Here is a 24126-nt window from a genome sequence, read left to right as displayed (position 1 = left end):
TGGAGGGAGGGCAAACCTTCGGGTCAGGGTCCGTGAATGTGTGCGTCAGAAAGAAGAACTGGCAGGAATCTGTGAATTACAAGCCTCTAAATTAATTACAGGCTTCTGGTGACACGGCAATAAACCATTCTAATGAAGATTGAGTAGTTTATGGTTTTGTCAGAGCTCTGAAAAATTGCGGGGTTTGTAAACTGCGTAGATAGCGGGGGGTTTGGTGTGAGCTTATTGAATAAAATATACTGGTGGAAAGAAGCTAAAAACGAGCATGTGAATTCGCTTGCTTCTTAATTTTTAATTCAGCTCTTTGTTACACAAACAGCTTGTTTGCTTTCCCTTAAAACCGAGCTATTCAACGCTGATTATTCTCAGCTCTGCCGCTGTGTCTTTTTGTATGTCTCTAGTGTATCTAATGTTATTTAAAAAAATAATAGTCTCAATCGTCATCCTCATTACCGGTGTTTCCCTATCAGTGATGCTTTTTTTTTTTTTTTCTGAAAAACCTGCAGAATTTCTTGCATGCTCCTGTGGCTGTGGGGTCTTGAACCTGTTGTGCCCCCCCAAAAGCAGGCAGAGCCTTCCTGACCTGCGCACGCACCTCCGTGGGAGCCTCTTCAGTAGGAAATTAGGCAGCTGAGTTAATCAGGACAGCTCATCAGGTTTAATTTGTGCACACTGGAGTTGATCGGAACCGGATTGGGAGCTTCTAGGTATCCAAAACTGTTAGGTGCGTGGAAAATAAGGCTGATCTGAAAGAGAACCAGGGAAGATTTGACATCGGAGCAACGCTGAGGGGCCCAGGGCTCGTGCTTATTTGTGTAGATAACTTAGCTCCAAAGCAGAAGCAATTGCTAGAAATTAAGAAATAGCTGACACGATAGCCTTGCAGTCTTAATTTGATCTTGTTTTCATGCATTTTGTACAGTTTTTAAATAAAATAATCAAATTTTCTCCAAAATACTCCTACCTTGTTGTGGACGCAAGCTTGGAGAGCCCTCCAAGGATTTGTCGGGAGTGTATGATGAAAGAGATGGCATCTCAAGGACTCTGCTGTCGTTTATTACCCAAGCTGGAAACCGTAATGCCAATAAGGGCAAGTAAGTGATTGCAGGCAGAATTATGTGGGTAAGGTAGTTAAATGCAGCTGTGAAGAGCACATCAAGATAATGCTTTGGTCACTTGCACGACGCTTCTGTTGCTGTAGATGGTTGGGTTGACTCATGTTCTGCTTGCCCCATGAGATTTTAAGGTCTGGTGGACAACTGGAAGACGTTAGTCTCAGTGGAGACTGCTCTAAGTCACACCTAACTCATCCAGAAAAACTGGGGGGAGTCTCGTGTCCTTTAAGCTGTACGTTGGATATTCTCTTGATTTGTGACGCTGGCAAAGTGCTACGAGATTAAGGAAGCGCGTGGATCATGCCAAAATAGGAACCAGAGAAAACCCTACTGGAAACTCATCGTTTTGCTTGCACGGAAGAGTTTGAAGCCTAGAAAGCGTGAAGCCGTGTACTAAATAGGAAGCTGGAAATCAGATCCTAAAATACTTACAGCAGACGTGCTCCTCTGAGAGCCCTGGGAGGCTGCAGAATTTGATGGTTTAGCTGGGGAGTGTGCTGTAATCCTTGCAAACCTGGCGTCCGAATTAGGGATGCAAGGGCAGCCTCGACTGTAACATTTCTTTAGCTTCTGCACAATTGATTTTATAATCTTCACCTTCTTTTAATTTGGGGGGGGGGGGGGGTTGAATATTACAGCTTTATAAATATTATAAGCAGACAGCAGGAAGGATGGCTCAAGAAACACAATTGGATTTTCTGTCTGAAATGATAAGTCATGGATGGTACTTGGAAATTTAATCCTTTCTGGCTTCCCGAGGACTATGGATGTTCAAAACCATCTTTCCCCTGGGAAAGCTGGTGGGAATGCTGATATATTTTTTTTTTTGGTGGGTGCTCTTCAGTTGGATGCGAGGCGAGTGGGCTCATCAGGACGGTGACGTTATGAGTGGTTTTCCTCAACTTGCTAATTTCTATTGTGCTAGTGTTACAATAATGATGAAATTAAATTAGCATATCGTATAGCATACTGAAAAGCTGTGAATACATTACAGTAATGCAAGGCAACAGATAATTGCTGGCTTAATAAGTATTCCTTCTCAGCAAAGATAACTATTTTTTTCTTCTTCCATCACTGGGGACGGATTTCCTAGTTATTGATTATCTCTTCATCTTCTATTAAACTCGGTCAGAAGTCCTGGTTTAGATGAAAATGTCTCTAAATGCTCCTAATTCTGTGTCGCTTGCCAATGAACTTGTCTTATCCCTTTACGTACCTCTCCATACGTTGACTTACAGTCTTTGTTAAGTTAGCAGTTGGCATCCAATCCTTTGAAATGAATGAGATTTAATTACCCTCCTTCCTAGAGATTTTTTAAATATTATTTTTATTTATTTAATTTCCTACGATCAAGTTACTTTTATAAAATTTCGGGTTGTGCGCACTGGAAAACAACTTGCATGTTTTGTAAATTGAAGTTCAAATTCTTTCTTTTGGCCCAAAAAAAATGAACAAAAAAGCTAGAAATGAATATTAAAAGCAACCATTAAGTGCTCTCCCTAGAATAAACGTTTTCCCTAGTGTTTGCTTGTTAAAGGTTGAAGAGAAGAATTTGAATTACAGATGTGTTTTCTACCTATTTCTGATATTTCTGAAGGCTTATTGAAATTATTTACTTGCTAAACCTTTACTTGTATTTACTCATCACCGCTTTCATTTTTCCCCCCACCTCTTTTTGTAGTTCCACCATGGTTTTTAGTTCGCCCGTCGAATCTTTATGCCTACGAGAGCATGGACATCGAGTTTGAATGCGCCGTGTCTGGCAAGCCCATCCCTACGGTGGAGTGGATCAAGAATGGAGAAGTGGTCATTCCTAGCGACTATTTTCAGATAGTGGTAATTCTCTAGTTTTTTTTACTCACTAATGGTTGAGATTTTTTATCAAGTTGGGAAATGCGTTCTGATACTTGACCCAATCATTGCCTTTGCAAACTTGGAAGCTTTCCCAAACAAAATTTATTGTGCCTCCTAGTGCGAAGAAGGAGCATTGCAGCAAGATGTTATAGCAAATTTGTTGTTGCCATGTCCCAGATTTAAACACTTCTTTTTGGAGAGATGTAACAGTTTGTGATCCCAATCTAAATTATTGTTAATAATATCGGTTGCCAAGTGCTAACGACTTCCTTACTAACTATTGGCCTTGGAACAGAAATACTAGATCTCTTCTCCAAGGAAGTCAGACTCCCAGGATTGTTAGGAATGACAAACGACGGCTATGGTCGAGTGCAAAGGTTCACTGATGAAGACAAATTTTAGTTTCTCCTTTTAAGTACTGATCTTTAAGGTTTCAGGGTACCAGAACAAGCATTAGAGAACATGGTGGTGGTGCTCCACAGAGTTACATGAGCAAAAGATGCTTTTCTTGGTAATTTTCACCCGTTGAGTCTCCCTGCAGTAGTTTCAGGTTTGTTTCAAGAAATACTTTGTCTAACTTATGGCTTGGTTGATGAGAGGAATTATTTCTTACACTGATTTTGTATAAATCAAAGGGGATTAATAATGAGAATAGTTTTCTGATATAATTAGATTTTTAAAGAGAATTTTTGCACATTCTCCCCAAAGTAACATCCCCATGCAGGACTCCCACCCCTTTTAGTTTAAATACAGTTGTTATAAGCTTAGTTTATGCTGAGTTTTCCAAAAGCACTGATCTCCTGAAAGCAGTGCCACTTGTAAATGAGCTGAAATATTGGAATAGAGCCCCAAAAATCTCAGTGACAGTGAAGATGTCCATGGGCCACGAGATGTGACTTGTTCATGGCTTGGTTCAGTGCTTTCTAATTTTTCAGCTTGTAACCAATAACATCTTTTAATTACCAATCAAAAAAAAAAAAAAAAACAAACCAGTTTTAATGTGGTGTTCATGCACGATAGATACACTCTGCCATACGCAATAGTAAGTTCAACTTTTTTTGATTATTATACATCATTGCTCGTTAAAAAGCAGCCAGAAGCGTTAAGCTTCCAAGGAAAAGGACAGCTCTGTTGCTGTCATGGTTATGTGGTGGTGGAAAACTGTCTCACTTTTAAATTATTGTTAATAGAAGGCATGTTTCAGCCAGAGCACACCCCTCACTCCTTTTTTTTTTTTTTTTTTTTTTTTTAACCAAGATAATAGGTCTCTGCTTGTGCTAACAGAAGTTAAAAGCTAAATCTCTTTCAAATGGAGTAAGCGCAGAGTGACCTTTTCTGGAGGATCTCCAGGCCTCGAGCCATCAGGAGGGTTTGACCTTCAGCACAGCATTTGTTCAAAGACACAGAAGTTGAAAGTTCTTTTAAATCTTCCCTGCGGCTAAGGGCCAAGACAAAATTCGGAGCACTAACCAAGTGGTTGGCTGTAATTTTGGAGCCTAAACCTTGAGAAAGGTGTTGGATGGACAACAAAGTGAGTCCAACCTCAGGCCCGTAGGCACCTTCCCTCAAACAAAATGCAAAGATACCACGTGTCGAGAGGTTTCTGATGAAGATTCTCGTTGTTACAGACCTTGTCCTTAGATGCCTATGTGATCTGGGGTTGAGATTGCGTGCGCAGTGCCTTTGTTTCACAGAACAGCTGTTCCGTGAAGGTTTTGTAATCCTCGTTCACGTTGGCTGGTGTTTTTCTAATTAATTCTCTTCCTTTCTTTCCATTTTCCGTATTTCTCTAGGGTGGCAGCAACTTGCGGATTCTGGGCTTGGTAAAGTCAGACGAAGGATTTTATCAGTGTGTAGCTGAAAATGAAGCTGGAAACGCACAGGCCAGTGCACAGCTAATCATCCCAGAGCCTGGTAAGATGCAAAGGACACAGAATTGCAGATGTAATTAATGCTATTAACATAAAAATCCCAAGCGAGCAGCTACTATTCTTTATTCCCTTTTACTTCTCCAGCTGGCTGGCTGTAGTTAAAAGTGTGTCCAAGCTCTCAGATACTTTGAGACATTTTGTTCACTGAGGCAATTACAGATGCTGGCCTTGTCCTAGAGCTGACTCTGGAGGCCAACTAAACCTGCACGAAGAGCCAACGGCGATGCCTCACCGTCTGTAGGGGAGCTTTGTCCTCCTGAAATAGGAGAAGATGGTCATAAGTGGGTGAGGTGATGGAATGAAACAGTCCATAAGCATTAAGGGATTATATATCTAGTTGTGTTAAGCTTTTGGAGAAGGTTTTGTCTTGAGGAAAGGGAAAGAAAAAACATTTTGGCACGGGGCTATCGAGCGCAGCCAACCACTGAGATCATAAGGTTTGTGTCTATGTACTAGAAGGACAAATGCTGCTCTGTTGCTCTGAAATTAATAGTCGTTTGGTTGTATGGACAGCATTATACAGCAGCATAGGTGTTTTGGTTTACTCCTTTATGTTTTTTTTAAGGCAGCAGAAAGATGTCTTCATCTTAAACCAGACGCCTTGTAAAACGTGGTTAAAAACCTCTCAAAGTTTCTGGGTTGTAAATGATTAATGACCCGCTCCGGGCTGCGGGATGCACTTGCTGCTTCTCAAAGACGATGCCAGGAAGCTGAGGGCATGGGAACGTGCAGAAACATCGTTCGTTCCCTGATTTGGCCTGGGAAGAGCAGAATCTTTGCAGTCATGGAGTGATGTAGCTTGGTGGGAGAGCCCTGCCCTTGCAGGATCCTGCCAGATGAGCGTTTCCCTCGTCTCTGTGCAGTCACCAGAGGTGCTGATGAGGTTATCTTCCCTTAGGGACAAAGGTGAAAATGAGAAAGCACTTAGAAACTAGATTTCACGGGCGGAAAAAATGCCTGTGTGATATTGAGGAAGGACAGCAGGGATCAGCGAGGCATCATCCTGTTCAAAACCAACCTGTTTCCCCTTCAGATGTCGCCGTGGGGAGATGCAGGATTGTTTTGCCTTTGCTTTTTATTTTCTTTGTTTTCTTTCAAGCTGAATCTGGCATTCAGCTCATGCACTCGAATGATATTTGCATGCACGAACAACTGAAGGAAACCGGCCGTCTCCTACTGTAGGGGGGTTTAATCTGGCTCTAGGATCAGCCAAAGCAAAACTGGGTTTAACTCAGCGCCGCTCCTACCTCGTCATGAAGTGCTGTCAGTTAATTTTATACCCTGTGTTTGAGTTTATGATGCTGGGCATTGGATTAAAATCGAAGAAAATGAAGAGCAGATACTAAAGAGCTCCAGGACGCCGTTGCAAACTGTCTCCGTTTCCCTTTTTTAAGTGATGGATTACTTTTTCCTGGCTGTTTAATCAGCTCTTCAAACAATGCCACTCCAATTCCTCGGAGGTGAAGGGGGGGCCGGCATGCACAGCTGGCGCAGGAGCCAGCTACAAATGCAGATGAAGTGGTGGGGCTGGGGGAAATATTTCTGCTCTGCTCAGCGAGGGCTCTGGTGGGGGCTGGCGATGACCCAGCTTGGTGGTGTGGCTTTTTCTGGGAGGCTGCTCCAATAATTTGGACCATGCTGAGAGCTAACTGTGTTCTGTATGTTATCTTGGGGGATATTGGAAGTTTAACACGGGTAAAAGGATGTAATCAGTCCACGCCATCATTATTATGCAGACGTGTAGGTTGACAGCCTCCGTTTTGACCACCGTTAACTGTAGGACCCGGAGGAGCAGCACGTGAGTTGGCCTTAAAGCAAGAAGAAACGAGCTCCGACTGAGACCGAGCACGTCCCTTGTAAATGCTGTGCTGCTAAATTGGAATTAGCCAACACAGAAATGAGAAGTGAAAGCCAAACGGGCTGCGAGCTCCCGCAGATAATAGCCTCGGCTTTCACTCTTCCAGACGTGGCTGGAGGATGCTCCAAACTCTTTGGGTAGGTGTTGTGCTTAGACTACAAAAAGCCAGAAATGTAAAATCTCTGTCCTTAGCTGAGCTCGTGGCTGAAGAGACGCTGTACTCAGCAGATTATTACGAACTAGGGTGAAAGAAGTGATGGTGGATGGGTTGCGATCCACGCATCAGGCAGCATTTCTTCTCCTGTTCCCTTTTTTTCCCATTAACGGCCTTAATGCCATACTCCAAGCAAGAGACTGCTCACCAGTTGATAATAAATTTATAAACTGCAGCTTTAAATGCTTATTTCTTTAAAAAGCTAAGCAGTAAATAAGAGATATCAAAGGATTTCTCTTCTCTCGTAATCTTCAACCATCACATCCTGGGTTTCTCAAGCCACTTGGCTACCTGCTGGCCTCTATTTCTGCCTCGTGACCCTGCCAAAGAACAATTGCTCTGGACCTCCAGGCATGCGTGATCCTATTAAGCAGGTAAAGGAACAAACCCTACAATACGGACTCCTGGTACAAGTACTGGCAAGCCGGTTCTCAGCAAGACAAAGCAGCTGAAAGAGATCTCCGTCGGCTGCCTTATTTTTATAACTGTATAAAACCTGTTATTTGCACACCTAGAAAATGAGCAGAGAGCAGCGTGGTGGTGAATGATGGACACGCATAACTTCAGCTGAAGAGAAGATCCCCGAGGAAAATCTTCCTATAAAGAACTTCCAGGCAGTTATTAGCTTTACACCAGCAGCTCCTCATCCTTCAGATATTCAGAGGACGTATGGAGGGATTGTTTTATTCTAGCAGGTGAAAGATCAGATAAAGACAGCCCTGAAATCATCAACGCGTGTATACAATGGGATAATTATTAGCTGTGTTTCTGCAGTAAATTCCTCGCTAGACAAATCCGCAGCTTAGGAAGATGCCCTCGCTCAGAGTCTGGTAAAAATGCTGTAAATCAGCCTTGGCTCTTGGCATTGTAATGTTTGAGCATGTCCCAAATTGGACATTGTAGGGAGATGGAGAGGGTGCAGAGGGCTGAAACTCTTGGAAAGATCCTCAAGGGGTGAGCTCCAACGAGCTCTGAACACCCCTGCTTGTGCTCAGCTGTGTGTGGTTCAGTTTCTCATTTCCATCACATCCTTTTCCTTTTTAATTCCTCTGCTTCCGAGTTGTGCGGCCGCTTCTCGTCGCACGTTTTCGGCTTAGCAGCTGGCAGATGTAATGCTTTTGCATGTGCAAGATCTTCACGAGGACTTTGCATTTGTTGTATAATAAGACTTAGGTTGGGGAACTTGTAAATTACTTTTCCTTGACAAAGAAACAGGGATGAATCAATCTTCAGAAATCATTTTCCCTGAATTCCTATTAGAAAACCATTCTGCGAGGCATCACTTCCCTTTATTCTAAGTCTCACTTCCTCCTTAAGAAATCAAAATCTATCTACGTGTTAAGAAATGGAGCTAATTTTGCCATTAAAATTCAGATTTTTAGTCTTTGCAGGTTTGTTGGAAGAGCCAAACAGCGTACGTTAGTCTTGCTTGTGGTTAGTCTTAAAACTAACCTGAAATATAAAAGCACAGTTTTGAATATCAGGAAAAATGAGTGAAAAAAGTAATGAATGGATTTTTTGGGAAGATGTTAGGCAGGTGTATCTTCGTGCTAATAATCCTGGTCCTGCCGTAGCGTGGGAAGCTGCTACGTGCTGCCTCTCCAGTCTGCCCTCGATGCCCTGAATTAGAACTAGCAAATTTCCCAGGGCTCCTCCGTGCCGTGGAGGAAGACGCGAGGGGCTATTTCAAGACTCCACTTGCAAATTTCAAAATCGAATGTGTGGATATACATATAAATATTGCTTTTTTTTTTTTTTTTTTTTTTTTTTTTTCCTAACCCGGAGAACGGCAACTCTGCCGGCATGCGAAATCTATTTTCTGAAGGCTTATTTATTAGGCTGGTTGGCCAAAGAGATGCTACAGGGGAAACCTCTGGCAGCAAAACAACAAAAGCACCTAAGGACCTGCACGAGGCTCGGGGTTGGGAAGGAGAATGACCTCCTGAACCAACATCGTGTGGTTTTGTGCTGAGACAAGAGCCTTAACCTCCTTGTTTTAGTATGCACAACTGGTAAGCCGCTCGCGTTTATTGCACTGCATAAGCAGTAATAATCATGATAATGGTAAGAATAAATTTGGTTTATATGCTTTTACGGTGGTCTTTGCCATAACATTATGACACCTTACTGGGGATTTATCGCAGACATAAGCAAAAATACGAAATCAGCAGAATATCTTTCTGGTTTAAAATTAAAAAAAAGGTGTAGAAAGGCCATCCTAGAGGTGCCCAGAAGACTGACCAAAGCTCTGCAAGGGATTGTCTTGGAAGATATTTAGAATTGCTCCTTCTGCAGGTCTTCATGAACAAGGTAGGCAAACGTTTTCCAGGAATAACAGGGGTATTTTTAACCCTGCCACGGGATGTTGGAAAGGATTGGTTGAGTTCCTGAGTTTGTTTCTGGTTCTGCTTTCTTTGGATTTAAGTGAATTTTTTTGGAGATTTTCTACCGTAACAGATTCAAGAATTGCACAGTGGAAATCAGGCAGGGAGCATTATATCCAGAGTTTTCTTCGTTTTATTTTTTTGGTTTTATTTTCTGGTTTGGACCAGAAAGGTTCTGGATGTAGGGACCAGTGTTGTGAGAAATGCTCAGGTGTGAGCAGACAGAGATCTGTTCTTAAAGGCAAGCTTCGGACACAGCTAATGCAGGTAGGGGATGCTTGATCTTGTCCTAAAAATACGTAAAATACATCTTAGTTCCAAGGTGGCAGTCAGATACACACGAACATTTGTGTTTCCTGAATCATTTACAAACGTTCTCGTGTTTTCTTTAAAAATTAAAAAGAACACAGAACAAAAGAGTGATCCAAGCACAAAGAGTCTGTAAAGACATGACAGATTTTTTCAGAAAACACTGTGAAATTTCTTGCATATAAGGGAGGAAGAGCTATTGTCACAAACACAGCTGTGTATTAAAATTGATTTAGGATAATCTGAATAACAGGCAGAGGAGTAATAATTTCCTATAGAGCTGTTTACAGTTTCCAAGCCAGCCTTCCCATGATTTTGTGTTTCTAGAACAGGATATGTGTTGATAAATAATAGTCCCGGGAAACTGGAAGGCAATTAACATTTAAGTGGTGTTAATGAAAATATCACTTACCGTATATTAACTTTACGTGGTAATGTCAGAAGAATCACGAGATAGAATAAATAACTGCACAATTAGTTCCCAAACTTCAAGATGTGTCAGAATTTAATTTGGCAGGGAAGCAGAACTGAAGGGCGATGTTTGAAATGTGGAAGTGATGTAATTTCTAGGCTTGTATGAGTTTCCAGACAATTGAATGTAATTAGTATGATAGCTTCATATCGGAACTCTTACTGCAAGTGTTCCTAGTTTTTGAATTTTTTTATTATTTTAACCTGTAGAAGGAAACCTTTTGGTCTTCACGAGTGTTATATGAATGACTGTGCTTACGTCCCTAAAAGCTTCATTTTTTTTTTTCATAGCAATTTGAGCGCAGAGAAAACAGGTTTTTGTGAAGAGCTCATTCAAGAGCCGCTCCTTCAGGTTTGCGTAACCTCAGCACTTTATGTTTTCACCGAGAGCAACGCAACCTATTACACATTCAGATAAAGCTGTTGGAAAAAAAATAATCCATAAAAGGCTCCGAGTCAAATTCTGGAGAAGCTCCTGGTTGAAGTGAGGTCAGCGAAGTTGCACAGGGCTTCGGGAGCGTGCTGCCACCTGGGTGCAACTCTTTGTGCCCCTGGCTGGGGCTTCCCAAGGCTTTTGGGGTGGCTGCCTGTCCTCGGTTATGAACTTTCAGGCTCCTTAGAGCTTGTAGGAACCTATTTGTGTGTATAAACAGGGATTATAGTTTTACTGGAAGTAGAGGTGGCAGCACTGGTGTCAGAAGTCCCGGCCGTTCGTGGAGGTCCGTGGCCCTGTGCATGCTCGGAGGGTTGTTTGCCATGGGGCTCGATTGGATTTTGTAGGTTATGTAGGCAAAGATTTTCTTCCTTTAAACCGCCTCTAAAGAAGGAGTTGGGAAATTATTGGAGGAAAGACAAACGAGTGCTGAAACTGTTTGTCTGACCCTGGTGTGCCCAGGTTTGACTGCAGACCTCCCCGTAATTCGCTTGGGTGCCTTCCGCTCAAATGAGTTCAATTTTCCTGGTTATCTAAGGTGTCCTAAAGATACCTACATTTTAAAACACAGAGTGTTTTTGCGTTCTGCAGCTGGATACTAGGTAGGAATTGAAGATATTTATGGCCCGTGTCCTTGTAGGCTTGTTCATTTGACCACGTATGGTTGGGTGACCAACTTCAGCCCTCACCTGCCATTTCCCAAGCTGAATTTCTAACTTAACTCCTCGCTCGGTCAACTCTTTCCCCCCTTTTCCCAGGCGCTGATTGTTCCCTAACCGTAACATCTTCCTTTAGAAGCACAGATGAAGTTAGACTGCAGAGCTTGCCAGTAATAAGGTCAGGAGATGCATTGTCTGCAGTCCTGAGCGCTGATGAGTTTTTATCCGTGGTGCACCACCTTGTCACCTTCGCGGCAGAAACCTATTTGCTGAGCTGCCGTTTGATCGACGATAAGAAAGGGGAAGAAACAGCTGGACGTGTTTGCTTTATGGGAGAAACATCAAATTAATCTCCGGGCATATTTGTCAGCGATATTAACTTCGTATCTTTGCTTCCTGATGGAAAGATTCAGGGAAAACAACCCCCAAACATGTCTTACACGTGGCCCTATTTAGGAAGCTGCAAGGTATTATATTGGTTTTTGCTTTTATTCATGCTCAGGACCAACGGTACCTGATTTTTACGAAGTACTGATTTAGGGTAGAGTTTATTTGGACCTGTTCATCCTCAGAATTAGTGCTGAGGGTTGGACAGGCTGTGCAGTGCCACGGTGTCCTTGCCATCGCCGTGGATGCGACAGGGTCCGGGATTATCCTCAAATATCCTTTGTATCCCCTTAATTTGAGAAGTTAGGGGGCATATTCTGGAAATTCCTGGAAGCTGCTTTCCGAGCCAGTCGCTGAAGCTTGGCAGCTGTATTTAGGAGAAAATGAGCAGCCAGGCGAGCGCGTCCTTTGCTCGTGTTGAGTGATGCCTTTCCTATACTGCGTGTCACCTGTATCTGCTGGAAATGTACTTCTAAAAGGAGTACAGGGCACGTGCATGAGATACCAAAACCTGCTGCCAATATCTCTCCGGAGACAGCTGCATCGATCCCATTAGCACCTACACCTCCGATCATAAAAGGCTGTAAGCGTTGTCATCCCTTGTAGGTGTGCAAAAAGTGAATTATTTTTTTTCCAGCGTGGCGAAAGATGGGTGGGAGAGGATTCAAAGAAGAAGGAGAAACTCAGGCTCTGTGCCACTTGGAAGGAAATCCATTTAATTTGCCCTGCCTACCCTTGTTGTAGTGTTAAATGTAGACCAAATAGTTGAATATGGATTTATGTAATGAGCTCACCAATCGATTTTGGGGCTGAATTTAGGAGCGGAGAGTCTGTTAAGATCAAAACACCGCCCAGCACCAGCTTGGGGGCAGGATGCTTTTTCCCTTTGGGTTCTGATGCTGATTCAGACCTATTAGGGTTTTCTCCGTGGGGTTATTTACACCTGGCAGATCAGAGAGTAATAAGGGAGAAAAAAATAAATAAAAGCCTTAATTATTTAGCTCAAGCGACTCGCTAATAATTTGCAGAAGGCAATTTCTTGGGAGTCGAGGAGCCGGATCCCCGCCAAGGTGCATCTTTCATCTGCCCCTTCCCCTGTCTGGCTCAGTGGCCTCGGTTAGATGTAATTGTAATTGGTGTCTGGGCTGGGATGACAGTGTCAGCCTATCATTTCAGGGTTTAGAGCTGCACATTGGATAGCCAGATTTGTAATTATAATGTGCTTTGCTCCTATTTATATTCAGCAGCGCTCTCGCCTTGCTGTTGCTTTCCCTGGAAGGGGAAGATTGAGCCGGGGAGGGCTGGCTTGAAAGCAGAGAGGTGTTATTTGTTCCGAAAACACCCCGATTCTCGGAGGAATAGAGGGCCGAGGTGAGCAGCCATCAAAAGGTACCTGTCCTGGACCACGGAGGCTGAAATTGGTGCTGTCAAAATTCAACGCGCCAGCCCCTCCTGTAGGAAAAAGCAGAATTTTCCTCCTCTGGATGGCTGAAACGGTGCTATCAGTGCTGCAAAATCGCCGTGCCCTGCTCAGGCTACTGCACGGAGGGTTTCTGATACAAGGGCCTCTCAACCACGATTCTTTCAAGGTCCTGTTTGCCTCCAACGTACCTCCTCTCAGCTGCGGTTGCATCAGCGCGGTGACAGATCTGCACAAGTCAGCGACCTCCCAGCAGCGGAGTGGAGATGAGAATTGATTTCCGCAGCCTCTGTCACTCGCCTCGCCAGGGCAGAAGTTAATTTTGAAGAGGTCCGAGGAAATGATGGGGTGGAAGTGAGCCCTGCTGGCTGCGTGCATGGCGGCGCGGAGCTGGCAGCCTGGCTCTGGCCAGGACCATCCTTTGCAAGCAAACACTTAATTTCACATTCAGGACATTATCCCCTTCAGCCCATTTAATATTTTCCTTTTAACTTCATAACATTATCTTTATTCACTCAGAAGGATTTCTGGTTCTTTGTCATGGGTCTACCTTCTGCAGGTTCTTTAATGGAATTAGCATCCTTGCCCCCGAATCGCAGCTGCAGCCAGCGCACAGCACCGCTGCCTTCTGCCTAATGGGATTTGGACCAATAATCCCAAGGGAGTGGCCAAATCCCTTGTGGATTTGGGGGTGAAAGGTGATCCCACTCCCTTTCATTTCCTATTCACGGGGCTCCCGTCTGTGGAGAGAAACATCAGTCAGAGCAAAGATTAGGTTCAAGAAATTCACATGTTTCTCCAGTTGTTTTCCCAACGCCCTGCCAAAGAGGGAAGGGATGCCTCTAAAAGCATTCACAGCACACAAAAAAATGCAGTTTGAGCATGGAAAAGATTATTTTTAGGACAACAGTTACTTCCCTCCATACTGGGCACCCCAAAAAACCTTAGCATACATCGGGAGCCCTCGCTGTGTCCGCTGGAGCAAAGCAGGACCCTCGCTCCCAGCCAGACCTGAGCATCCCCTGCTTGAGGAGTGCTGGACACAAACTATTGTAGTGTCAGCTATTCCGGGCTCTAAATTATCTCCTGCATATATAGATTTTGGCTTAGCCGCATTGACCTCAGGTGGCCACGTTCCTGATTTACGGCGGCTGCCTGAGACTGAATCCATCTCGCGGGAGCAGAGCCGTGGTGAAGAGCCGTGCTTTGGCCTGATGTTAAAGAAATCAAATTTTCAACCCTCTTGCATCGATCTCAGTAATTCTGCTGAAATTAAGGGCAGGCAACTGGGTTGGTATTTATATTTTGGAAACCCCTTTTGGTCAGCTTCTTTTCCAAGGTAGGCTACCGAGAGAAGCGCCGCGGTGCCGCGCGTGCGCTCGCCTCCTTGGCACGGGGCTGTGGCTCGGAGGGTTTTGTGTCTGCACAGCACGGCTGGCTCCCTGTAGAAGAGTCTAACAAGGATTACAAAGACTTTTCTTCGCGGCTCATAATAACTGATTCTTTTTTAAAGCGGGATTAAAGAAAGCTCAGGTAGTCTTTGTTTACCTTCTTGTTTGTTTTTGCTTTCGGGTTTCTCGTTTTCTTCCCCCCGTTGTTTGTAATTTAGTGTATTATGGTGGATTTCTGAGCTGTTCGGAGATATTAACAGTTTCATTCCAGAAACAGTTGGCAGGATTTTCCCTGCCAAAACCTCAGGATCTTTCCTCCAGGTAACAGCAGCTGTTCCCAGTTGTTGTCATTTAAAACATCTCCGCTGACGGTTTCGGTTGAATAAAGCAACATTTTGCTAATCTCGCGGTGTGGCAGAAAGGACAGGAGTTTGGAAGCGTCTGTCACAGCTACAAAAAGAAACAGGAATTGGGTAAAAAGCCCAGGAATCAGGTGAGGATAGGTGCAAGAAATCGCTACAAGAAATAGAGCATTTAGGGCTGTGGCACGCTGGTTTGCATGGACTGGTGCAGAGAGCCCGACCCTACATCGCCTACGATGGAGATTCAGGTCCATTTTTTCTGTATGGGAAATAATTGCTGAGGGGAAGGCAGATGAAACCTGCTGAATTTAATGACTTAATTAGGATGATGTTGATAGATCCCCTCCAGTGGTGGTACTTTGCCATGGGCAATATTTGGGGTATGGCCCCGGACACCAAGGCTGGAGGGAACACCCTTTAGTTCCCACCCAGACCTGGAGCCCAGAAGCACGAAGGAAAGTCTTTGCCTGTGTTATAGCTGTTAAATGTTATCATTTTTCAAGCCAGGTGATGAAATAATAAAAGCGAAGCCAATTTCTATTACCTGTGACCAGATAAAAGTACATAGCTAAAAATCATAAATTAAGACGAATCTTCCTTAAAACAGCTTTGGCTGAAAAAGCCAGATTGCGGTGGGAGAAGCGCCGAGATTCACAGGAAAGTCAGGGAAATGATCAGAGCTTCATCAAGAGGAGACGGAGGGAACTGGAAGGTTTTAATTTAGAAGAACAGAAGACACATGATCCCAGCTTGCAAATATGCAAGCAGGATTGGGAAAAGTCCTGGCATCTCTATCACGAAATGTCCCTAAAAGCAGATTTTTGCTGAACATCTACCGGGAGTCCATTGGTGCCTGAGGGCAGATGGATGGACAGAAGTGAAATTCCCCGAGAAGTGAAAGAAGAAACCAAAAACGGTGGTAATGGGGTAAGAAAGATGCTGTGAGCCTGCTCCTTTTTTCACCTGGTCTCAGGACTTTTTGGTTTTCTTCTTTCTCAGAGCTCGGTGACAACGTAAGCCCGGTCTACCAGAAAGAATTCATCTCATTTCTGCCTTGACTTCTTTGGATGGGAAGCTGCTCAACATCAGGACAACTCGTTTGGAATTAAACTATGATGTGCGAGATGAGAATCCGGCTTATTATGTTTGTGTTTTTGCAAGGTTTTAGTACTGAGCTGGCTTTCTGACATCTATCTTCCTGTGTAATTGCCTTACAGTAGTAAAAAAAAAAAAAAAAAAAACAAAACACAAACCCAACCTGCTGATACCCCCAAATTAAGACATTTTTTCAGCATGTTGAAGGCGTTCTTTGCAATGCCAACTTGAAATCAGGCTTTTTTCAGGGAAATCTAAAGCTATTTTAAAACTTAATGTTGCATATGTAATCTTGTGTGCTTGCACTGCTGTGGTTGCTCCATGGCTTTCAGCATTGAAATCCCATTAAGCCTTGCCTTCAGCACGCAAGGAGGAGCTTTTTGTTGAAATCTGCAGATAAGCAAGCAAAATACAGCTTTCTCCCCCAAAGTGGGTTCAGTTTAGCCATGGACTTAGTCATTTTGTCTGGTTTTGTTCATCCTCAGCGTGGGATGGGGGAAAACGAATCGGTTTGGGTGCTAAGCTGTGCAACCCTTACTCCAGCATGTCCTTTTGGAGGAAACGGTTTGGGCAGGAGCGGTCCATGCTGAGGATTTCGGATGTGGCTATGGGCCAGGGTGGAGAAGCTGCGGTTTATTCTGTCTCTGGAGCAACACATGGCCACCTGAGTGAGCTTTTCACTGCCTTGGACACAAGGCTTTAGGTCAAAGGCTGTCCTTGTAGCAAAGGTTTAATGGGGTGATGCCTGCCCACTGCCTGTTTTCCACCAAAACGTTTATTTTGTGCCTGCTCTAAACCAAGTTTCTTGCTCTCCTTCAGCACAGCCTGCCCAGGCTTCTGCAAATCCTCCGGCTCCAGCCCTCACTTTGTTCCCCTTGTCTGCAGCTTGGCCAGCCCAGGCACAAGAGCTGCATTTGCTAAGCACACGTTTAGTGCCCCATTGTTTTTGGGGTCTCTCCGTGCCCCGCTGCGCTCCCCCGTGACGCCTTTTCCGCCGCCGCATCCCATTGTGCTCCGGGTCGGGGCCTCTTGAGCCTCCTGGCTTAATAACTTCTCTGCTTCCCCAGCCAACGTTATTAAAATATATTTAGTATTCAGGGATTGAGATCCTGACCTTCTCTAATTATTGACACCTATTTAATTTCTCCTTTCATCCGTGGCCAAGCCTGGTACAGCTGCTGTGGCACATGTATATACATCATTGTTGCCAGCACGAGCTGATTGGCATTCATGCTTGAGTGTCTTTTTATTTTCTCCTTGGATGCTGGGAGCAGCCTGAGTAGCTCGGAAACTAAAGAGCTTCATCTATTAGGCGTGACAGATTTGTATTCAGCGGTAAACGCCTGACCTTGCTCAAACTCCCTCATCCATCGCCATCGTCCCCTCCCAGATGAAAGATTTTTTGCTTCCTGCCGGTCGCCTTGGCAACGGGGCGAATTCAGCCCGGGAGAATGGCTAATAAGAAAAGATGTCGGGTGTAAGGATGAGAATGCATCGCCAGGAGCCGCGCTCGCTGCGTACGGACACACCAGAAGCTTTCACGAGATGGATTTTAAAGGCAATGCGATACGGGGAGCGTATTCACATCACCCTGCACTTAAACAGGCTAAGAAATGAGCTACAATACGCCCTCCTGCTGGAGAGCAGTGCGTTTTAGCCTTGAGTTTCAAATGGGTACGTAGCAGGGATTGAGCTCTTGAGCAATGAAACTTGACTTTTGGACCCGGGCACCAAGTGGGCGGGCTGTGCCCATCACCCATCCCCACCTCCCATCCCTGCCCTTCCTCCCCTTGCACCATCTTGGCCAACGTGCCTCCTTAGCCCCTCACCAGGACTGTTTTTCGATGGTTTCCCACCTCAGTGAAAATTTAGACTTTGCACTGAGCCAGAAACGTCTTTGGATATCCTGGCTATCCCATATCATATGTTGCCTTGCATTTATTGCATCAGGACTTGTTGAATGTGCTTGTGCAACAGGCTGAGATCGGACATCTCCACCAGTTGCTTCTATTTCAATCTGGATAATGTCTGTATAACATATTTATATGGTTATACAAAACCACACGCAATTTTTTTCGCATATTGAGTGGTTTACTCCATCGTACAAATTTTATCTTGACTAAAAATTAGTCATTCAGTTCTCGTGATTCCCGTTGCACACTCAGATGAACCATTCACACTCCATAAATGAGGACCCTTGGCTTCTCTGGGTCATTTGAGGGTTTTTGGGGGGGACATTTAGGGTTTGCAGGGCCCCGAGGATCTCCCTGGCAGCCTGCTACAGTTGCTTGCATGCAAACAGCTGTCCTGGTAGATAGAGTTGAGGGTTGGGCAGTGGGGTTGGGGACCCTGCTGGGACAGGGGAGATGAGGGGCACCCAGGGCTCCTTGCCCACCCTGACAGGTCTCTGAGTCTGGGAAAGAAAGGGTGAAATTGGGAAAAGAATGTACGATTGTGGTCTTACTGCAAGACGAAGTTCATAATTAAATAGATACCGCGTAATTAATCAGCTAGGAAATCCTCAGGTTGAGTAGCTGGCTTGACAGAATTAAGAAAGACCAAAGATGAATCATTTAAAGCAAGACATGAAGAATTATTTTTAAGAAGTAAGCTTCTTCTGCTAACATGGATGCGGTCAGCTTCGGAAGGGAAGGGGGACGTGCTAGGAAGGAAAAGAAAAAAGCTGCCTGGTGCTCTTGTTAAAAACATAAACACCATTCACTGTCAATACAGCACATGTTTAATGGATTAAAATCAAGTAGCTCTTGATACTTTAATGACAGGGGAATAGTCTCTTGGTTGGGTGTCTTGGGTTGGGTGGAGGTTGTCACTGGGACGGATGCTGTTCAATGCCTAAGAGTGATGACCTGAAACTAAATATGAGCTGCTTATCACCGGAGTGAAATGGGTTTGAGATGGATACACAGCGTGATTTGGCCATCGGAGCAAGCTAAGCCTATTCCAACGGTATGTTTTAACTCGAGGCAATTATGAAATAATGCACGCAGGAATAAAGGAGTAAGGATTAAGAAAGGAATAAGGAAGTCGGCAACATCTGGTGAAAGCAAAAAGGACAGAGGAGAAACAATTCATTCAGACAAACCCTTGTGAGTGCTATGAAGAGGGTTAATTAATTAATTAATTAATAATGCTGTGGTGTCTCCCCATTGCACCACCGAGGCTACGTCTCCCATCAGCGTTGGGTGGCTTTTTTCAACTTTTGTTGGCTTTCTCCGAGATACCTTCCAGCTAGACCCAAATCATCGAAATACAGTGCTGTGTATACTATAGGAATTAAATTAATCTATTTTGTTATTCCTGTGTGGGAAGCCAAGATAAATAGCCTTGTACTTCGTGAGTCCGGTGTTACGTCATTGCAGGGGTGCGATGCTGAAATCTGGGGGATTTTGGTTAGGTTGGCCCCCAAAAAAAGGATAGATGGCTGTCTGGTGAGGGAGTATCACAAAACGTTTTACTGAGTTGATTCAATTTTAATTTTCATCTAATTGGCAAAAATGAAATTACGTTCAAATGAAATGAGCCCAGAGGAATACTTCACGCTGCTATTTCTAAAGGGAAAGGCAAACATTCAGCAAAAGAATGAAGAAAATTCTGAATTTGTAGAAATTTCTGTTTTCCTTGGGAGTAGAATTAAAATTCATTCAGGTGGTTTGGGGTTTGGGAGAGGAAGGGTGGTACACATTGGGGGGGAAGTTTTTCTCTTTCCAGCAGCCTTGGCGGGGAGGCAAGAAGGCATGTGTTGCTCTTCCTGCAATACAACAAAATTCGTTGTTTGTGTTGATAGATTGAAGAGAGTGTAGGTAGCTGAATTACACAGGATGCCTTCAGTGAGACCAGCAGTAGGAAGGGATGTGATTGTCACGTTTAATGAAGTGTAGGGTACTCTCATCTATATGATTATTATTTTTTTAAACGCGGCGCTGAAGATGCCATTATAGAAAACTCTTCTAGTATGGAAATCTACCGAGTGATGGAGGGGGAGAAGATAGAGCTGATGCTAGCAGAAGGAAACTATTGAAACAAATAAATCCTACTAAATGTTTAAATTAAAAAAAAAAAAAAATACACGCAGGGAGATGCACAGGTACATTTGCAAGTCGGTTTGCAGACAGATGCTCCTCTACAGAAGCTATAATGCAAGGTCTTGGCGACCTTGACAGAATTTGCTGGGGGCAGTCTCTGTACAAAGAGGAAAACACTCTTTAATAATTTTTCCAATATGTTAGTCACACCCTGGCTTTCACTCAGCATCAGATATGCATGAGTCTTTTCCTAGCATTTCCTTTTTCGTTAAAACTATCGGGCTGTATTCTGCTCTCCACATGACTTATTTTGATTTTTTACTGGGAGCATTGTGCATCTTTTTTTTTTTTTTCCTTTTTTTTTTTTTCTTTTTTCTTTTTTTGGTGTAACAAGAAAAGGGAAAAGAGCCATGTCCTCTGCTGAGCCGCTTCGGATCCGTCCGGGCTGGTTGATGCATTATGGATGCTGGATCCCAAAGTAGGCTTGTTTGTTTTGGCTCTGCTTCCAGGACCCTGGTGCCACAGAATCAATATTGTTTAACGTCAATCTTGCCAGTGCTTCCTTTCTTTGGGGAATGAAATTAATTTTCTTCAACTTGGCACGTATGGGACGACAGCGTCCCCCCTGACCTACCGCTTGAGCGTATGCAATTATCCTAAGAGTGGAGGTTGTGAAGGAAACAGCTTTTAAAGCATCAGACATGGCAGCTCTAGGACATCAGCAAGTGCTAGGCTGAGCCGGCTCTCCCATGATACTGCCCAGTTTCTAACCTCTGCTGGGCAGAGAAAAGGTAGGTTTTGGCTGTTTTGTTGTGTACGGCCGGCACTCAGCTGCTCCTTCCCAACTCATGAAAATCCCGTTCCGTGTCGAGATTCCTTGGTGAAAGTACCTAAAAACACATGTGCATTTTGGTCTGTGATTTATTGGCTTGGTCATGCAGAGTGTGGAGTTAGGAAAGTGTAGAAAAATAGTATTTTGTCTTTTTTTTCTGATAACCTTATAAATTATCTTTACTTCATTTTTATTTTTTTTTAACATTCAATATAAAACAGATTGCAAGCAGACCCTTAAAAAGCTGTCCATAGCCCCCCTGCACACCCACCCACCATGACTCCTCTTAATCCCATCTACATTTGAGTATCGAAGCTGTCGTCTTCCACTTTCAACGAGTTGTACGTCCTCATTCCCAGCCCTGGGGTGGTAGAGGGCAGCGGGTTTTTGCTTTGTCTTCCCAGTTTTGCATGAATTTTTTGGGGTTGGAAAATGGAATGGCTTTTCTGCTCTAGGTAGATTATTTTCTTATCAGTTCCTGCCAATTTCTATTCTAACGCTTTGGCTTTTTTTTTACCATCCTGCCAGCCTTGGGAGAATTATTCTAGTGTGACCACTGTTTGAATGTACTCTTTGGTGTACTCCTGAGTTGTGCCGGAGGCAGTTTGTCTGCCTGCCATTTCTTACATTACCCCAATGACCCGAGAAAGCAAGCACAATCTGTAAAGCAGAAAATGGTATACTGTTTAAAGGAGTGTTTTGCATTTAGCCAGACTTCTTCTTCTTCTTTTTTTTTTTTTTTCTTCTTTAACTTTATTTGAATATATGAATTTAAACCACTCACTTTTCATTTAGGGACCCTCGCAGAAACCCAGCCAGTTGCAGCTCTGCGGATGCGGGTGTTATTCTCTCCTGCATTTCCATTCCTAAGGAAAAAGGAGCAAATATTTTACATTCTTATCCTCAAGAGAGCTGAATGCAGGCCACTATGACTTACCTGAGGGGAACAAATGGTATCCAAGGCAAATTTGAGCTGGGCTTGGTGGGACTGCTGGTAAATCCAGACCCTATTCAGCTCTCAGGATGTGTCCATGCTGACAAGGGAAATGCAAAACCTTGCTTTATGCCTCTCTTTTTGTGCCATTGGAGAATTCATCGCTTAGTTTTTATCCTTCTCTCTCTTCTGTCTGGTCCTTGCTCTGCCTGTGACCAGTATGATGGTTTAGGGTTTTTTTTTACCCCGTACGCGGATCGTTCACTATTCCTCAGCTTGCTAGCCCTTCACCTCCCCAGTTTGTGTCTAATAATTTGCCAGAACTGGGAAAAAAAAAAAAGCTAGAGCTTCCTTCACCTGTACTGTTTTCTGCAGACAGGGACATTGTGGTAATGCAGCTCTATGGTGCTTTGCGTAGGTTGAGGTTTTTGTAGGATTAGGCCCTTTGCAACGTGGCGTTAGGCTTTCTATGAACCAGACTGCTTCAGAACCACAATAAAAAACACAGTGAGTATAGAGTTTGCATTGTCCTATGCCCTTGGTGGTATTTACAAGCCATAATATAATCATTTTCATGTGGGTTTGATGACTTTCAGCTAAGTGTGCGTTAACGGCACCACTTGGTAGGGCGTGTTTCAAACCTTGGCAGTGCCCTGTTGGAAAACGCTACCTCTTCTAATGAGAAACTGGCTGTTTTCTGCTCTGTAGAAGATGGTTAACACGTGGGAGAAGAGCAAATGTTTGCCAGCACCGTCGTGTGTTCCCCAGAGAGCCAGCTCCTGCCGAAGTTACGGGTCTTCACAAGGCCTTGTGTTGGGGAGTACCTCGGCAGGCCTTGAAGAAGGACAAACACATGAAATGGCTTCTGTGCTTAGGTTTTGATTTCATAAAATTTCTTTTCTGATGGGAAACTTTGGTTTTGGGAAGATTTCTCAAGCCTTAGGAGCTTCCTCATGCTCCAGGGGGTGATCTTCCATGCCTGTAATAGCCACCAAGATGGAATTTTCTCTCGTTATTTGACATTTTTCCTCCCACTCTTCCCTGTCTTAAGGAAGCTTCAGGGCTAGTGTCTTCCTCACCATCCGAGATCAGATCTATTCCTCTCTTTCAAGCAGTGCTATTTTCAGAGAACCCAATTCCAATTTCCTAAGGCTACTTACTGCCTGAAGCCGACAGACGCGGCCCTTTCCCAGGAGATGACTTCCAGTGGAGCATCTCATCTCTGGTGCGTGCTCCTTGCCTTTATTTTTGCAGGCTCCCAGTTCAACGAGACAACTTGTCTGCTCCTGAAGGTTACTAGCTGCTCACCTGACATTTCTGAGCACGACGTGGTATATTTTTTTATTATAACACACGATAAAAGCTTATGTCTGGGTCAGGAATACCCCAAAGACATATCTTGTGGTTCTTCAGCTCCTCGGGTCTTGGCATAGCAATCAATTACCAGCTCTTTGTACGAAGGTCCAAGAAGAATGATCTTTTCTATTTTTTCCTCATCTATTCCTTCACCTCCAGTCTTTGTACAGAGGCTTTTTGATATTCATGCTTACATGGCCATACTCTTTGTGGACAATATCACCCCTATCACCAATACCGTGATGATCTTTGTCACCACAATGTCAAGGACTCGTGAGTTTTTAGGAAGTTGGCTGTTGCTTTTTTTTTTTTTCATTTTAATGTTTCTTCCTTTCTCTGCATTAAATGTGTTTCTTTCTATTTATTTTTTTGTGTGTGTAAAAAATGATTTGTTTCCACTACTTTTCTTGCTGTTTCGTATTTTCATTAGCATAGCTTTATATACTAGTAGCACTTCCAGTATTCTTTATCAACCACATTTTTATCAAATAAAAATTCCTGATTTATATTATAGCCCCTATATTGCAGGGAGTCATAGAATTCAGTATGTTCAGCAAGATCTGTAAAAAAAAAAAATAGATATTCTGAAGTTTTCTGTTGTTTCTTTCTCCTTCAAACAAAACTAAACAAAAACCCCCAACCTCATCCCACTTTAAAGTCTCAGAGTAATTTGTTTCTCTGTGTAAATAAAACATGAAAACCTTTGTATCATTTGAGAAGCAAAAAATCTCTTCTCAGAAGTACGAAATCTTTATGTAAAGAAGAGTCCATTATTCCCCTAGTTATTCAAGCGGAGGATTTCCATGCAGCTTGTGGAAAGACAGGGGGAAGAAAAATGGGCAGGTTTCCTCTCCGTGGTGCCAGGCCCTTTTTCACGATGCAAAATGAAGTTTCAGCCTTTAAAATTTCAAGCCCTGCCTAAAAATAAATGTCCATGAATGGGTGGACAGCTCAGATGGCTTCTCTGATGCACCGACTTGTGCCGTGGAAACGAGTTACTTGGAGAGGTCGGAGATTTTGGTGGCACAAACAGTTCTGCTTCGGGCTCCTTGCAGCCTGTGCTGGAAAAGAGCTGGCA

General features: G+C 43.7%; 1 protein-coding gene across 1 annotated transcript in view; it reads left to right on the top strand.

Annotated features, from left to right (window-relative positions):
- DCC (DCC netrin 1 receptor) overlaps positions 1–24126 on the top strand; it is a 360844-nt gene that overhangs the window by 195093 nt on the left and 141625 nt on the right. Inside the window, exons 6-7 of the mRNA XM_032206156.1 lie at positions 2797–2951; positions 4763–4883. Of these exons, the coding sequence (XP_032062047.1) occupies positions 2797–2951; positions 4763–4883 (276 nt within the window). The remainder of the gene's footprint in view (positions 1–2796; positions 2952–4762; positions 4884–24126) is intronic.

This window comes from Aythya fuligula, chromosome Z, assembly GCF_009819795.1.
Source record: "Aythya fuligula isolate bAytFul2 chromosome Z, bAytFul2.pri, whole genome shotgun sequence".
NCBI classification, from domain to species: Eukaryota; Metazoa; Chordata; class Aves; order Anseriformes; family Anatidae; genus Aythya; species Aythya fuligula.
This window is presented reverse-complemented; position numbering and strand designations above follow the sequence as displayed.